The 16,791-nt window shown below is 51.8% G+C and overlaps 1 protein-coding gene and 1 long non-coding RNA gene across 2 annotated transcripts; one reads left to right on the top strand and one right to left on the bottom strand.

Annotated features, from left to right (window-relative positions):
* Window positions 1-4,891: 4,891 nt before the first annotated feature.
* Window positions 4,892-10,148, bottom strand: LOC114015625 (uncharacterized). Its single transcript, XR_003559657.2, has 4 exons — window positions 10,020-10,148; window positions 8,264-8,354; window positions 5,100-7,880; window positions 4,892-4,974 (listed from the first exon to the last, which is right to left on the bottom strand). It is a non-coding gene; the product is annotated as an uncharacterized LOC114015625 (long non-coding RNA).
* On the top strand, window positions 7,749-16,432 carry LOC102049927 (bestrophin-1). The gene is made up of 8 exons (XM_005438330.4): window positions 7,749-7,866; window positions 8,270-8,503; window positions 9,565-9,719; window positions 10,772-10,849; window positions 12,363-12,515; window positions 13,018-13,098; window positions 13,928-14,079; window positions 14,443-16,432. Exons 1-8 carry the CDS (start codon window positions 7,749-7,751, stop codon window positions 15,638-15,640), a joined length of 2,169 nt encoding a protein of 722 aa, XP_005438387.2. The 3' UTR covers window positions 15,641-16,432.
* Window positions 16,433-16,791: the final 359 nt, after the last annotated feature.

The following is a 16,791-nucleotide window of genomic DNA, read 5'->3' as shown; positions in this document are numbered from 1 at the left end:
CCCAGCATGGCATATACCTGTTGTGAAGGCTCTGACATGGTACCTCCGCATTGCCACAGGCTTTTTTAGTCACACTTTTTCCCCCCATATCTTCCCCACTTCCACTGCCTTTGCTCCATCACTTGTACCCACTCACCTCCCCGCCAACCCTCCTGCAGACCCACCTTGGCAAGCTACTGACCTCCCTGACTCTTCCCCTTCTGCTTCTCATTGTCCCACCTCCTCCAGGCAAAGAAGCATCTTGCTAATGCTTTGTCTTCTTGAGTCAGGTCCCTTGCTCCCCACAAATCTTTCACAAAGCAAAGGACCCTCCCAGTCCTTCCTCTGGGTCTCTCAGGTGCAGAGATACACTTGTGGCACCCAAGTGGGTGGACTCCAGCCTGAACACCTCCCCCGGCAGCCCGAGCAGACCCCTGTCACTCCTGGAGTCCCTCCACACCATTCCCCAGTGACGTCCTCTCAGTCCAGGCTGTGTGGAGCAGACACGAATGCACATGTACCGACCGACTGGGGGACACCAGAGCAAAGCAGAGACTCCCATTTAGTGGGAACTGCGATGGTGGTCCTAACTGCCTCCTGTAGACAGCAAGCTCTCTGCATCAGCCTGGTCCCTCATATTCCCTCCCAGAATGCCCGTGTCTTCCTCTGAATGGGTCATAAATGAAGAACAGGACTCAAAATCCTGAGTTTGGCTCAAACAAGGTGCAAGACCACCCTGCAGAGCAAAAGCAGCTCTCAGCTAGGACACCCTGCCCAGCAGAGATGCTTCCTGGTCATGGGAGAGGGCTCCAGCCTCCTCTGGGCTGCCTTGTCTGCTCATGGGTTCAGATCCTACTGCAATATTAAAAAAAAAAAAAAAAGGGAAAAAAAAGAAAAAAAAAAAAGAAAAACACAGACCCGGGCTGGGAAGGGAATGAGGAACAGGGATTATCTCAGAGCTTGGAAAGGAGGACTACACTCCTGAAGCAGCAAACCCAGTCCAGATGTTATTGCTATGAAAATGAGAATGAAAACAAATGGCCTAAACTCCAGGCTCCATCCATCCCCTCGCCCCCCTCCCTTGGCCGGCTGTGCAGCATGTTCACTCAGCTGGCTGGAAGGGCTTCAGCAAGGGTCCTCTGTGATCTCTGGGTCTAAGATCTCTGGTTTCATAGAAGAGATCTGCCTTGATCACCCAACAAAGTGCAGGCCCTGTTCCAGGGCAACAGGGTGAAAAGGAGACTGCAAAAGCGTAATGCTCAGCTCCTGAGAGCCAGAAGGGCACGGGGGCTAGCCTGGGGCAGCAGGGCTGTGTGGCTGCTGCTAGGAGCAGTCACATCACAGCACTGAGCAGAGAGCCACCAGAGACACGGCTGTTCCTGCCGGTTCTCAGCCGCAGGCAGCTGATAGAGAGCAACCTTCATGCTCAGCAGCATCCTTTGAAGGTAGGGTTCAGCCTGAATCCAGGGGGAGAGATGCCAGATGGAAAAGGAAGAAGAGCAGCTGGGAAACTCAGAGTGAATTGGGGACTGCCGGTCAGCTTTTTAGGAAGATCTTCCTTTCTGCTGGCTGATTTGGTCACTGTGTATCCAAACCAGAAACTTCTAAGTTTCTAAGCAAGTTACGCCCTCCCTATGTCAGAACAGCACATAGTCCTTGAAGAAAGAAATTACCAGACTGAGCTCGAGTGGGGGACAGGCAGCACCCTTAGCATGTCCCCAGCTCTCAGAGCCCCCCCAGGATGGTGCAGTTAGTGAGGAATTCTGCAACGTAAAGGGAAGAAGTATGGGGGTCCTCAAAAAAGGACTGAGGGTTGCTGTATCCTCTTCAAACACTCACGGATAGCTCAAACCTCAGAGGGAATCCTGTCAGTGCAAAAGAGCACCTCCTCAGATACTTTCCACATTTGTGTTTTTGTTGTTTTTTTTTTAATTACATCAGATTCCAGGGAAGACCACCAGTTTGAGAGCCACCCCTGACGCCAGCTGCTTCTTTGTCTATCTCAGCACTAAAACTAGAGAAGGGAAAGGGATTTCACCAAGCTTCGGGACCCATGGTGTCCTTCTCAGAAAAGCACTTCTTATTCTCTGGGAGACAGCAAGGAGGGCACCGAGCTTTTCCCAGAGAGCTGCAGCTAACTCAGCACAGAGGGTGGCCCTTTTGGGGTTCCCAAGGCGGGATTCACTTCCCATCACGGTAAGTCAACCTCTACATCTGTAAAATGGAGAAAATGAGAATGATTCCAGCGCTGTGAGACTGAAGATGGATTTCACCACCTCCGTGCTTCCTCCTCTGCTCCTGTGCAAGGCAGGCTTTCAGACCGGCATCTTCCTCAAGTCCTGCGAACACTGAAGCCACAGGGGATGTGAAAAAAGATCCAAGCAGCGCTGCCAGGCTGGTAGCCCCTCAGTTATTTACTTTCATATTAAATTCCACAAATATTTCATGCTGTCCCAACAGCAGCTCTGAACCACGCGAGCTGCCAGCTGAGCTGCTCTCAGAGGAGGGCAGCAGAGTCCCCCAGATGCCAGCGCACCCTTTCACAAAGGGCAGGGCATCTGAGGTTTTCATGTTAAGAGTCCCCCCCAAAGAGACCCAAACCACTCCCAACAGCTTCCTAACCTGAACCATTTTTGTCCCCCTGCCACGTGTGGGGATGAGGACTCAGGCACTGAGACCCTCAGGAACTGCCTCAGCCTGCCTGTCCACTAATTCCTTCTCTCTGGATACCTCCCGCAAGGGGAGGACCAAACCGTGGAACAGTGCTGTCGCATGGACCACATTGCCTTCAGAGAGGGTCTACCCAGTGCTCTCCCAGCTCCTGCCCCCATTCACATAGCTTTTTGATGTTTCAAGACATTATCATGATCTCAAGTCACTTGGAGACCCTGTCCCAACCCCATGCTCCTTGGCAATGAAAGGCCCCTTCGGGAGCAGCTGAGACCTTAGGTACAAAGTTTCAGGGACCGCACAGCAAGTCCAGCCCTGTAACGGAGCAGATAACACAGTCAGTACATCTCCGAGGGACAACGCTGGCCTAGAGCCTCCAAAAATCCAGAGCACACTTCTGAAGTTGGGCCCAGGTGGTGACACAGGGCTGTGGCTTGGCTCAAGACCAGCTCCCTGTCTCCAGGTCATGGAATGTTGTAGCAGCTCAGCGAGAGCTGCCTGGAGGAAATACAGGTGTTTAGGGGACAGATGTTATTACCTGGGCAACAGAAACAACTTCCCAACAGAATGAGCAGAAAGGAGGTGGAAGGACATGGAGGTCCTCCTGAAGAGCCGTGGGCTACATGAAGTCCTGTGCCTATGGGCCCAGGGTGGCTACCCAGGAGCCTGCTGACAGTGAAGGATGCACACCACAGCAGGACCGATTTGGTAAGAAAGGATCTTGATTCCCAGCCTCATGGAAGGGGAATGTCTTAAAGACCTGGCAGGAGAGATTGCAGGAGATGGTGGAAAAGAGGGATGGTCACAATTGCAAGGAGCAGCTTGGGAGCAGAAAAGGGACCAAGGACCCTGGAGAGACAGAGGCAAGGAGTTCTCTGGCTTGGTGGGGGCTTGAGGACAAAGGCAAGGACCAGCGTTTCCCAGGGTGGCATGCAAGGAAAAGCTGTGACAGCCCCTAAGCACTGCTGGAGCAAGCATGCAGAAAAGAAAGTGAACACATGGGAAGAGTCTCAGGGAGAGAGCAGCAGCGTGGAAGCCCCTAACATCCAAACCACAGCTGGAAGAGATGGCAAATTCATCCAGGGACAACAGAGACAGTGAGGAGTGACAGAGAAACATCACACAAGAGCCAGGCAGAGCACAGACCAGGTGCTCCACCAACCTAAGGAGCCAAGAGCTTCCCCAGGGAAGAGAGAGCTGGGCAGCCCCCAAGAGCCACACATTTTCATAGCCTTTGTGGAAAATTCCAGCCCTACTTAATCTCCTGGGGCTCCTGTTAAGATTGTGACAGAGAAAGGGACCAAACAGGAAAGAATTAGAGGAAAAATGCCGCTCTCCTGGCAGCCACCACGGCTGTGCCAGGAGTTAGCAGCAGCAGCCGTGGAGCGGCCAGCCCTGCCTCCCCCTCCTCCAGCCGCCTCTATAAACACGCAGGGCTTACTCAGAAGATTAGAAGGGAACAGGGCAAAAGACAACAGAGTCTCTTTTGTAATGAGGAAGGATTACAGCATCAAGTGACCGGCTGCAGCTCCCAAGTGGGTTTCAGGCTCCTTAGCACACCGTGCCGGTCAGGTTCAATCCCCCCATGAGCCAAGGGGGCACAAGGAGGCGGGCCGTGGCGTGGGCCACAAAGGACCCCGCAAGGACACATGCAGGACCAAACCTCCACAGCCTCCAACGCAGCTCAGAAGCCCATGACTGTAAGTATCTAGTCCTCCCAAGAGCAGATAGATTCCTTCAAAGATCTATGTTCCTGCCTACCTGTGACCTCGTCTCACTCCATCTGTCCACTCTGTCTGCTTCTTCTCCATCTTTGCGCTAGCTGCTCATGTCTGTCTGCCTTCTTATGTGGTGGGTAACGCACCTGCCACAGCCTTGGTGCTGCAGAATCTTGGGTGCTGTGGATTCCCATGGTCTGACTTGTGTCGGTTGACCTTCAGGTGCAATGGTGAGTCTGGTCGGATCAGGCAGGAGGGTTCAGGCAGGGTCTCCCTGGGGAGCAGGCTCTGTGGGTGCCGCAGGACGCGGCTCTTCTTCCCCGTACCGACTCAGTGTGCCAGAGCCGGTGCTGCGGTGAGTCGCCTCCCGCCACCTACCTCGACCCCAAATGGTACTGAGTGTGCCAACTGCCGAGTGCCATCCCGGGGCAGTCCCGCACGGGCTTGGCAGGTGGGCAGGGAAGTGCCTTCATCATTCAGGGCTGGAGGAAAAAGCACTGGGAAAAGCCCCATATCCTGTGCCGGAGCAGAACTGTGTAGAGATGGGTGCCATCCATTATTTACATGGACAGGAGTTGAAGTTTTCCATGTTTGGTAAAAAGTGAATCTGTATTTGAATTACACAACAAAGAGTCTCCCTGAGCACTTTCAAGACCCAAAGCATAGAGAAAACGGCCAGCTTTCTGTAAGCAGCCCCCAACGAATCTATGGGTGTTTGCATACATTTCTCACCTGCATAGCCCATACGTGTGCAGTCTCCAGGGCAATTAAAAACTGCTCTCCCAAGTCCTCTGCACTGGCTAGCAATCATATGGAAACGGCATGAATGTGCACGAGGCTCCAGTGAAAGGTGCATTTGTGCAGCTGGGGAGCCCTTGGCAGGGCAGGGGCCAGCTCTGCTCCTTCGATAGAACCTGGGAGAGGGGCCTCAGGGAGAGATACGACAGGGAAACCCAAAGGAGGAGCAGCACTGAAAAGCCAAAGCCAGGATAAAGATGCTATTTGGTTGAAGTAACCAACAAAACAGACTTTGCTGGTTTTCTTCACAGCACCAGCTCACCAGGACTTGAGTTGGTCCCCACCTAAGTGTAGGTCTTTCACCAAGATGCTTAAATGAAGAGCATGGACACAAGCTTACCTGCTTTCAGCTGCTGCTACAAAGCAGCTGAATTGTCCCTTAAAGTGCTGCTTTACCTCCACCATTCAGGGAAAGCCCAAGGCCCCATAACTATTAACATCATTGCCTCTTAAACAGCAGTGCCTGTGTCACAACCTGGTAACTCGTTAAGATTAGAAATACCAACAGTTTCACATTGGATAATTATTTATAAACCAAGGGATCATTCACCTATCTGCCTGGCATGGATTACACTAGTGGTTTGGGTTTGTTGGGTTTTTTTTTCAAATTCAGGATTATTTGAATGTGAGTCTGATTATTAACTGATGATAAAGATTTATCCAAGGTTATGCTAGAAAAAGCGCAATGGGGATCCTGCATGTTTGGGAAGCATTTCAGGAGCCTGAATGCCTTTTTTGATCCAGTGTGATTTATTGTGCAACGTATGGTTGAAGGAGAGGGGAGGCAGAGCTGCTCGTATTCGTGCTCTGTGAGCCAAATTCCATCCCTCCGTTCTCTAACAGGGGGGACTGTTCTGCCTGCAGGACTAGGACCAGCATTGTCCGGATATGGCCCTCAGCCCAAATTTAAAGACAGCTATACTTGTTGGGCAAGTGCTACAAAACCAATCAAATCTCCAGGGCTACCTTCATCTGGATCAATACCAAGAAATCTCTCATTTCTGGGGTTTTTGCTTTCCTTTGGGCTTTTTTTTTTTTTTCCCCCCAGCAGTATTTCAGGAAGACACTTCCCAAACAGTAGATTTACAGAAACATATTTGAAGAAAGTACTATAAGAAAAAAATAAATGGCTTAAGCAACTTTGGAGTCTGTGACCCTAAGAAGTGAGCTTAAACAACTCCCTTTTGTGGGAGGGAGTGGCAAGTGGGCTTTGTCCTCTCCAACCAACCCGCCCCGCTTGACTGCTGACAATCAACGCTTGAAACCAAGGGCTCCACCAGAAAGTGTATTTTCTATCATTGTAACCAGCTCACATGCAGCTCGAAGGCAGAAAAAAGATGGCAAGGTCATCAAATTAATTGCCTACCATCAATGTCCTCCTAGTTCTCTATGTCACTGACTTCATCTTACCTGTCTTTTGATCTCAGCTCGTTGTTCCTTCCTTCCTTCCTGTTTGCTTGCTGGGACACTTGAGGTGTCCGTGTCTCTTCCCTCTGTGCAAGCTAGCTGGCAGCTTCAACATCTGCTCGCTTTGCATCTCCACTAGGATCTGTGATGACGGTGACATACACCAACCGTGTGGCTGACGCCCGCCTAGGCACCTTCTCACAGCTCCTGCTCCAATGGAAAGGAAGCATCTACAAACTTCTTTACTCCGAGTTCCTTATTTTCATCTCTCTCTACTTCACCATCAGTCTTGTCTACAGGTAAGCATCCTTACACCCCGACATTAACACACCCCTCACTCTCAGCCTGCCCTGGAGCAGGACAACTGAGCAACACAGGACTGGGATAGTGATCCTGGGGAGGAGCAGCTGGCCAGGAAAGGAAAGGTCCTTCCTCACTGCTCCAATATGGCTTAGCAACTGAGAAATCTCCTTTTTCAGCCCTGGGAAGTAACACGGTTTCTCTTCCACGGGATGAAGAGTTGGATTTGATCATTTCCTACAGAAAAGTAATGTGTAGATCAGTGGAGACCAAGACTGAACCAATACTGGAGATGGCCCCCAGCGGGGAGCTTTAGGAGAGAGTTTCCCTCCTTACACAACAGGCAATAATTTGGGCACGTTTTTGAGAGCAGACATCAGCTCTGAGACCACAGATCTGTGATCAGGCATCGGCACTCTGTAGCTGGTCTTGTTTTGATGAGGAAAGACAGGGAGCTCGCCTCGCTGGTTCGATCACAGATGCAGCACAGAGGCAGGGAAGCAGCTCTAAGAAGCAGGAACTCACCTAAGAGCAGAGTTTACACTGACATTTTGCAGGATATTAAGTGAACCGTGGTGCACATCCAAGCTCTCTGTCAAATGCTGGATACCCCACAGCACTCTCCTGAGAAAAACAGGGGTGGTTCCTGACATCAAACTGCATCACTCGCCACACGCTCTCCATCAATGCCCACTTCGAGCTCCTTTGGGCTGGTCAGCAGGGTGTTTTGGGGAGGTGGGCTGGTGTCCCAGGCTGTTCACTCACACCATCCCCAGCCTCACAGTGTAGCAGTGTTGTGACTACCCATCCTTGGCTTCCCTGGCCAGATTCCTGTCCCAGCAGGCCCAACAAGGCATAGACTCTTCTTTGAGGCTGATGCTGCTGTTTCTCCCTTTTAGGCTGATCCTGAGTGAAAGCCAAAGGCTGATGTTTGAGAAGCTGGCGCTCTACTGCAACAGCTATGCTGAGCTAATCCCTGTGTCCTTTGTGCTGGGTAAGGAGCTCTGCCTGGGAACACAGAGAGGGGAAAGGGACAGCACTGGACCCTGGTTTGGCACAGGTCTGCAGGCAGGCAAGATTCACTGAGCAGGTCCTTCCCTCTGCCTTTGTAAAACCCCTCAGGCAGAATACAGGGTTTCACACCTCAGCTGTGAGCTACGCCCCCAGCACACAGCTGTCAGCTGTACGAGCGTGCTCTGGGTTCTGCCAGGAGGGCAGGCACCAAGTAGCACCAAATAAACCATGAAACCCAGACTCTTAACATCAGCATGGAGATCTGAATTGCCCTCCAGGCATGCCTGCACCCATCCCTGCAGAAGCACTACCAGACTTCCTATACACCAGCATTTACACCTCCCACTCCTTTAGGATGGCTAATTTGCTCAGCTCACCTCTAGGTTTCTACGTGGCTCTGGTGGTGTCCCGCTGGTGGGCTCAGTACGAGAGCATCCCATGGCCTGACCGGATCATGAACTTGGTCTCCTGCAACGTGGACGGGGAGGATGAGTATGGGCGGCTCCTGCGTCGTACCCTCATGCGCTACAGCAACCTCTGCAGCGTGCTGATCTTGCGCTCAGTCAGCACTGCTGTTTACAAGCGCTTCCCCAGCATGGAGCACGTCGTGAGGGCAGGTCAGTACCAGTACTGCCTCCTGCACAGCTCTGACACCGAGCAGACAGCAGCACCTCGCTGCTGGTTTTAGGGCAAAGAGCCTTGAAAAGGGCCACGTGCTCTTCGGACAGGAGATGGGATAGTGCTGCAATGTGCTCAGCTGATGTCTGCAGCAGGTGCTAAGCATCTGCTCGTGCCCTAGCTCTGCTCTTCTGAAATAATCAACTGCTTATGTTTCCCCTTTGCACAGCATGCTTGTTCCTACCAGTGGCTGGAAGGCTTGTCTGAAAGATGCAGGGTCTCTGCCCCAATATTTTGTGTAAGGAGAGTGTTGAGATCCAGTTTGTGAATGTAGATGCGCTGCAGGGCTCTGGCTGGCCAGGTTCGGATGCCTGTGGTGCAGTGACTTCACCAGGAGCTGCTCACCCTGCACTGGAAGTGTGCATGGGAAGAGAAGAGCTCTCTGTAGTGAGTGACCCTGTGCACAGATCTGTAGCAGAGCACAAGCAGACCTCTGCCAAGTGGTATGTTTGTCCTCCCTCAGGGCAACAGTTTTCCACCATGAAGGTGGGAACTGGAGCCTCAGACCACCAACCTTAACTGCTGGGCTCCCTGAATCCTCTCTGAAGATGCTCCTCAAGGGACATTTCCCACTCTGCCCAAAGGGAGATGTCTGCACCTGTCCTAGTCAACTGGGTTCCCTTTGCAATCCAGAGAGAGAACCAGGCAATTTTAGGACACAAGTTATCCCATTCTCAACACATGTCTGCGTACACCGGGCAACTGCACCCTCAGCAGTACTTTATCTCCCTGCTGACTGTGACCTGGTCGGGTATGCTGCAGACATCCAAAGTGAAAGGCAATAAAGCCTGCCTCTCACACTTCTGTAACTCACTGTTCTAACAAGACGACTTGTCCTCCTCCCTTGTGTCTCCCAAAGTCTGAGTGTCTGAGTCTTTCCTGTGATTTTTAAGGAGAGCTAAGGTGACCACCTGAGATTTAGATGTTTTCATTTCAGACCAGATCAATTCCTTTTGCCCTCTATAGCCATCCCTCTCCCATCTACTCTTTTTTTACCCAGGCCTCATGACACCAGAAGAGCACAAGAAGTTTGAGAGCTTGAATTCCCCCCACAACAAGTTTTGGATCCCGTGTGTGTGGTTCTCCAATCTGGCTGTGAAGGCAAGGAATGAGGGGAGAATCCGGGACAGCGTGCTGCTCCAAGGCATCCTGAATGTGAGCGACAGAGGCAATAGGCAACTGTTTGAGATTCTCATCCAGTCCCCAGGGCAGAACTATGGGGATTTCCAGAGTCAGGCAAGGAATAGGAATGGTGAGGTAGGACAGTGAGCCAAGCCTGTCCCTGGGGACATTACACTAACTTTGATGGGAAATGCCCCCACTGCCACTCTCTAGCTTGTGACAGAACAGAGATTTTCATGGCCTGCTGACGTGGTAGCAATGTCACATATATTAGAGGCAAGGGGAATGCAACATCCTTCTCAAATGTGGGACCGGGAGGAACACAAGACTCACATCTAGGTGTGGTAAGGGAGACACCCATGCAGCAGGTCCTGGATCAGCCTTCCCACGCTTCAGACCAGCCAGCGACAGTGGCCAGTGGAGGTCTCTAGGGTACAGATGAAAAAACCACAAGGAAGCATGTATCTGGAAGAAACCAAGAGGTCAAAAGCATCCCCAACAACCAAGGTCCCTGTAGAAAACTTCACTATTTAAAATTCTTAGATTGTCCTGGGAAGCAGGCCATGCTCCACAGACAAGCCCTGGAAATGATCCTTGCCCAGCTGCAGAGAAAAAAGGTCCAGAGCAGCTCATCCTTTCTGATATTCATGTGCAGAGAAAGTCACATTGTTTCTGTTGCCTGGAGTGAGATTCATCTGCCCAGAGAGAGATATCTCCCTCTGGGCTATTTATCCAGATTCAGTATACAGTCAGGAGAGAGAAACGGATGCTCCCGAGACATTCTTTGCCTAACCTGCCCGCTGCTCATTTTGTGAGGAGATGAACTCAGCTATGAAGTGAGCTAGGAAGGGATCTTGGGCTCAGACGGAGACACCCAGGCAGCAAGGAGTTCCTCCAGGGTGAGCATGAGCCTCTGCTGGGCAGCCAGCAAGCAGGAGTCCTGGCTGGGCAGCCCCCTCCAGAGGAGGTGTGAGCAGGAGGGAACGGGCTGGAGCGATGAGGGGCGATGGGGCCGGAGAGGCTCAGCATCCCCAGCAAGGAGATGCGAAGTTACGCTGACAGGCCATTCCTTTTCCCCACTGCAGGAGCTCAACACCTTGCGCAGCCAGTGTGGGCGACTCTATGGGTATGACTGGATCAGCATCCCCCTGGTCTACACTCAGGTGAGAAGGGACCCCCCACAACTACTGCTCTGCTGCCTGCCTGTGCACACTGCCCCCTGCTACAAGGCGCACCCCCATTTACACCCGTACCTGAGTCGCACAGGGGCCAAGCTGACATGAGGTACACTTGGACCCCTCATCCCCACCTACACGCATCGGCTTTCTCACACACGCAGCTCAGCAGCCCAGCCCAGCCTTATTTCCCCAGCTCAGACACAGCCACCTCCACAGAAACACCAGGGGTAACTAGCCACACTGCGTGCCGCGGAAAACACAGATACACACTGACCCACTCCCTGCAGGGAGCATGTCCCTCAAGAAGTCCCTTCCTACCCATCAGAGCTGAGATCTGTCTGGCAGCAAAGCTGCTCCAGCAGGCAGGGCAGCTCTGGTGGAGCTATGCCACGTGTGTGAAAGGCAGCGGTGTGCGTGTACTCCGGTGCTTAATGGCGGTCTCGATATAAACCCAGACAGACACTTTGGCACCAGCTTGCTCCTTTGTCTCACACAATCCAGCTGCTCAGGTAACACTAATGCACCCCACCATGAAATGGAAACTGCTTCTGTTCACACAGCAGTGCTGAAGGTTAATGGGGAACACATTGGGAAAAGTAGTATCATAGCATGCCTTTGCCCCCTCTGCTGTACACAACCCGTTTTTTTAATCGGGCTCCATCCACAATGCAAAGTCTGTTGCTCCAGGCACTCTCTGTCCTGCCCATCACGGAACAGCCCTGTGCTGTTCCCTGCCAGGAACAGCACGGCTAGCTCACCAGTCTCGTGGTGCTGCGTGTTTGTTTTGAACCCCCTTACATCAAGAAACCATGCGAGAGCCTCAGCTGCTTTTAATTTGAAAAGGGGAAGTTCCTGGTCCTGTGATCGAAGAGAAGTACAAAGCTCACTGTAGCCTGAAATCTGGGCAGGCGAGCAGGCAAATATTAAAAAGACCCAATGTGAGGACCAGGAAGGAAGAAGCTAGTTCAGAGTTCGCAGCACTGCCAGGGTGTCCCTCCCCTGCAAATTAAATTGGATGTGGCCTGCCAGCATGGACTGAGCCATGAGAGGCTCAAGACAGCTTTCAGGAAAGACAAGGAAAAGAATGAAAGGAGCTCACAGCACCCCTTGCTTCAGCAGCAGAACAGCCATGCAGCCATGTGTCAGTTGTTTTAAGCTCTTTCCACCCAGGCTGTCACATGCTTTCTTCTGCCACTGGCTTTCTGTGACGCCTACACAGATGTCATTCCAGGAACAGCATGGAATGAAAAACAGTATGTAACAGCTAAAGGGCAAAGGGCATTTTTAAAGCTTTCTGCAGTGGAAATGCATCTTCCTGCAAAAAGCAGAGGAGAAGCCTGTCATACGTGAATCCAAGGCTTTCACGAGGCTACAGAGCCAGCAGCTCTGCAGCAGCTTGCCGCTGTTTGGAGATGTGGGGGGTGGAACTGAAAAGAGATGCTGGGAAAGCAAGTGAGAACTCAAGCTCCTCTGGTGTGTCCCCTGGCATCTTTCCCAGGTGGTGACCGTGGCTGTTTACAGCTTCTTCCTGGCCTGCCTGATCGGGCGGCAGTTCCTGGATCCAGAAAAAGCCTATCCCGGCCATGAACTAGATCTCTTTGTGCCCGTCTTTACGTTTTTGCAGTTCTTCTTCTATGCTGGCTGGTTAAAGGTAAGTCCAAGAAATTATGTCTAGAGCTAGAATCTGACCTAGCCAAGAGTTTTTCCCAGTGTTGGTTCACCAGGGACCAGCTGTGTTCTTCGGTCTGTGGGCAGGGTGCCAAGTGCTGGCATACAAATGGGAAGCCATCAGGGGCCAAGGGTATTGCAGAGACCTCAGTTTCTGAGTGTCTCACCCTGGAGATCAGCTCCACCTTTCCCTAAGCTTTAGTCCTGACTAGTCTGGGGGAGAAGAGCAGCAGTAGGCTACACGTTACCCGCAGTGGTGGTCCACAGCAGCAGGAGGGCTATGTGAGCAAGGGGCAGTTACCTGTGCATACCAGTCTCCCACCCACTGGAAAGCCTCCATTTTTAACCCACCACTTTTTGGGAGGAGCAGCATTGCTCTAAACTCAAGGGACATCACGCTCGAGACTGCCCCACAGGCCTTATCCCTGCAGGGAAAGGGGCAGGTACAACCACGATGACCTCTGCTATGTGTTCTCCACATGCAGGTGGCTGAGCAACTCATCAACCCTTTTGGGGAAGACGATGATGACTTTGAAACCAACTGGCTCATCGACAGGAACCTGCAGGTAAAGTGAAGGCAAGATCCTCCAGGTGAGCCTGACCTGCAGAGGAACACTGAGGCAGGACTGCACCTGAGGGTTCAGAGAGCCCTGCCAGCGCAGTCACCAAGTTCTTCTGCACCCCCCGTGCCCATCTGGGGCAGAGCAGCAGTCCCCATCACCCTCACGCTCTCCTGAGCTGTCGGTGGCTGCATTCAAAGAGGTCCAGGATCTCCAGACGGAGATAGCTAGGAGAGCAGGAGGAAAATGTAAGGCTTCTCAACAAATACAAGGGTGAAGGGATCCAGCTCAGTATTCCCAAGGAGACATCCCAGGCTCCAGGAAGAACACGGGGCAAGACCTGGACCAGGAAGACCCCCACACACCAGAGAAGACAGGGCGTTTGGCCCGTCTTTGTACAGAGACCAATTACAGCTTTAGTCCATGCTCTGGCACACACGAAGGATCCAGACTGTTCGTTTCCTGCCCTCACTACCTTTGAACAACATCATTCCTGCCTCTCCCGAGCTTTTCCACGCTGTGTCCATACCTAGAACTGCCTCCTCTGCTTTCCTCCATGCAATAACTCTTCACCTTCAGCCCTTCTTAACACTGAGCCCTTCTGTCCCAGTAAGCATATTGCTTTCCTGTCTCTTTCAGCATCACTTTCCTTCCAATTAATCAAATTTCTCCGCATGAAAAACAACCCAAGGGACATGAAACCACGCAGCAAACCCAGCCACCTGCCTCGCTCCTGTGCTACATCACTTCCTCCTGCCCTGCATCCCTTTGCCCACTGGTAATAGACACACAGAATGCCATTCACCCCGTATGACATTCTTGCTGTCCCCTGCAGGTCTCCCTTATGGCAGTGGATGAGATGCATCAAGATTTACCCATTCTGGAGAAGGACCTGTACTGGAACGAGCCTGATCCCCAGCCACCCTACACCGCAGCCACTGCTGAGTACAAGCGACCATCATTCCTTGGCTCAACTTTTGATATCAAGTGAGTGCAGCCACAGGCTGTCTAACAGTCCACATTTACCTGGGATCAGGCCTTGTGCAGGATATTGCACTTGAGGAGGAAGAGCGAGCAGTAATATCTTCCCCCATAGTCTGTGAAATCTTGCTCTAAGGTACCTTTAGGCTCATCCAAAGCCAAGAGCCAACCCTCCCAAAGAAAGGATGCCTCTGACCTCTTTCCCCCCTCCCCTCTGAGCATCCCTATTGTGGGGGCCTAACATATCCAGTGGCGATACAGGAAGAGAGCAGCTTCCCACTGGCAGCAGCAATCCTTCTGCTGCCAGCCTCTCCACCAGAACCCACCTCCTTTTGTGGCTGTGTAACAGCCTGTTTTGCCTTTCCCCAGCATGCAGAAAGAAGAGATGGAGTTCCAGCCTCTGGAGCAAATTAAAGAGAATGAGGAGGCCAACCACTCCACACCATTACTGGGACACCTGGGCCGGCTCCTCGGCGTCCAGTCGCCAAGCTTCTCCAGGTCCTCTTCCCGGATGAACCTGCTGCGCAGGCGAGGAGACCCCACATCCCCCTTCTCCCATTATACGTACCAAGACATGGGCAAGTCTGGAAGCCCTTGCAGCATCAACCAGCCAAGGGGAGACTCCAGCTCACAGGAACAGTGGGACAGCGAAGACAGGAAACTAAGGGACTTTGACGCCTTCATGTCAACCCCATTTTATGAGAGACCTGGTTTCTACAGTGCCCCACAGACACCGATCAGCTCTATCCCCATGATTTTCCCTTCTAGACGCCAAGGCCGTAAGAAGCCCCCAGCACTCTCCAGTATTGCTGCGTGCTCGACTTCTCTTAGGGACGTCATTGTCAACTCCTCACCTTCCAGAGTCAGTGATACATATAAAAGCCAAAGCTCCCTTGGCTCAGGGGCAAGGGAAACGTTTATTTGGCCAACAGATCGGAGCAAAGGTCCTGAGTCACTGGTTTTAACAGTAGAAGAAGAGAGCAACTCTAACAGTAAAAGCAGAGAAGCTGCCACCACAGGAAGTCCAGGAGCTCAGTCCACAGCATCAGAGAGTCCCAAGTTCCCCTTCTTGGCAGAGTCCCCAGACCACGAGAAGCAGGGTAGTTTCAAGAACCTCAAGAGCTTGAAAGCTTCCCACCCACCCTGGCTAACCCTGGAGAACACAGCATCTGCCACTCCCAGTTCCGAGCATTCAGGTGCCTTTCACACCCCCAGTAACAAAACCCCTGGAGGCAGTGCCTCCTTCTGCTTCTCATTCACTCCTGTCACATCTCCCGTACTGGAGAGATCCCACAAGGGAAACACAGGCCCTGAAGCTCGCAGCCTAAGCTTAGAAGATGCAACCGGCACTCCAGACCAGCATCCAGCAGAGGTTTCCAGGAACATGAGAGATACTGGAAACGGAAGCACTAATATTCCCCCTACAAAAGAGCAAAGAAGAGCAGAGAGTCCATCCCCCAACGACTCTGGCATCTCTCTAGCTGAAGGTGACTACGTGGGGCTGATGGAGGTGATCACGGAGACCAGCGAAAACGTGTGTGAAGAGCAGATAGATCAGTACAGCTAGAGCAGACCCAAGAGGCACACACAGGTCTGCTGAGATACCTGCCACATCAGCAGTATCGCAGGATCTTTACACTTGGCCACACTGGCACTCACCCAAAGGGCAGCACCGCCAAACCACCTCCTGCTGGGAGGTGCCACCAGAGCCCGGCCGAGGCTAAAGGCAGCGCCAAGTTCACACCGCTGCTGGCCTCAGGTACAACAGCAGGCACCTGCAGCATTGCAACAGTAACAAAAGCCCCTCTACATTTGTAGCAAGAGAACAAATAAGACTGAGCAGTAAGTATTGCAGACACGGCACAGCAACAGCTCAGCAGGCACCAACCTAAAGAGCCTGGAGCGCAGGTGTAGCCCAAACCAGAAGAGGAATATAGTTAATATTATTATATATTAACTTCTCATCACAGCAAGAATTGGAACTTCAGCTTTACATCAATATTCATCACAAGACCCATCACAAGTCTCAGGCAGCACATGCCCTACTGAAAAGGCACTGCAGGGAAAGTAAGGGACTGAAGCAAGTCATGTCACTTCCCAAAGTCACGTCTAGCTGGTGTTTTCCAGTACTGGAGGAGTAATGGAATAAGGCAGCGCACATGTCTACTCAGACAGGTGGCTGCAATCAACTGTATTTGCCCAGCACATTGCTTCCTTTTGAAGTTACACAAATCTGTCACCAATTTGACACTACTCAAGGAAATAAGAAATCATCTGGATGGTAGCAGACACCCACCACACAGCTCTGAGTTTTTACTGTCTTCCCTAAGAAAATAAAAGCAAGGCTCAAGTCCCAGGACCATCCGCTTCATCTCCTCATTTTAAAGTTTCCATGCAATAGGAATTTACAGAAACCAGTTTTCCTACTTCCTGTTTTCAGAAACAGCTGCACATCTCCCATATCACAGGGGGCACATGAAAAATGTTATCTCCCACATCCCTTCCACTGCCTTTACAACAGCAGTCTACTCTCTCTGCCTTACAAAAAGTTGCTAAGCCTATGCAGATGGCACCACCACCAGCTGCAGCTCCTAAGACAAGGCAGCTCCTTCAACACTGCTGTTGCAGTCCAACCTGACAATAGAACACAGCTCAAAGTTGTTATTCACTGTATGTTTTCTCCATACACAAGAGCAGTGCCATTTATATGACAGCCAT

Source organism: Falco cherrug, chromosome 10, assembly GCF_023634085.1.
Source record: "Falco cherrug isolate bFalChe1 chromosome 10, bFalChe1.pri, whole genome shotgun sequence".
Lineage (NCBI taxonomy): Eukaryota > Metazoa > Chordata > Aves > Falconiformes > Falconidae > Falco > Falco cherrug.
This window is presented reverse-complemented; position numbering and strand designations above follow the sequence as displayed.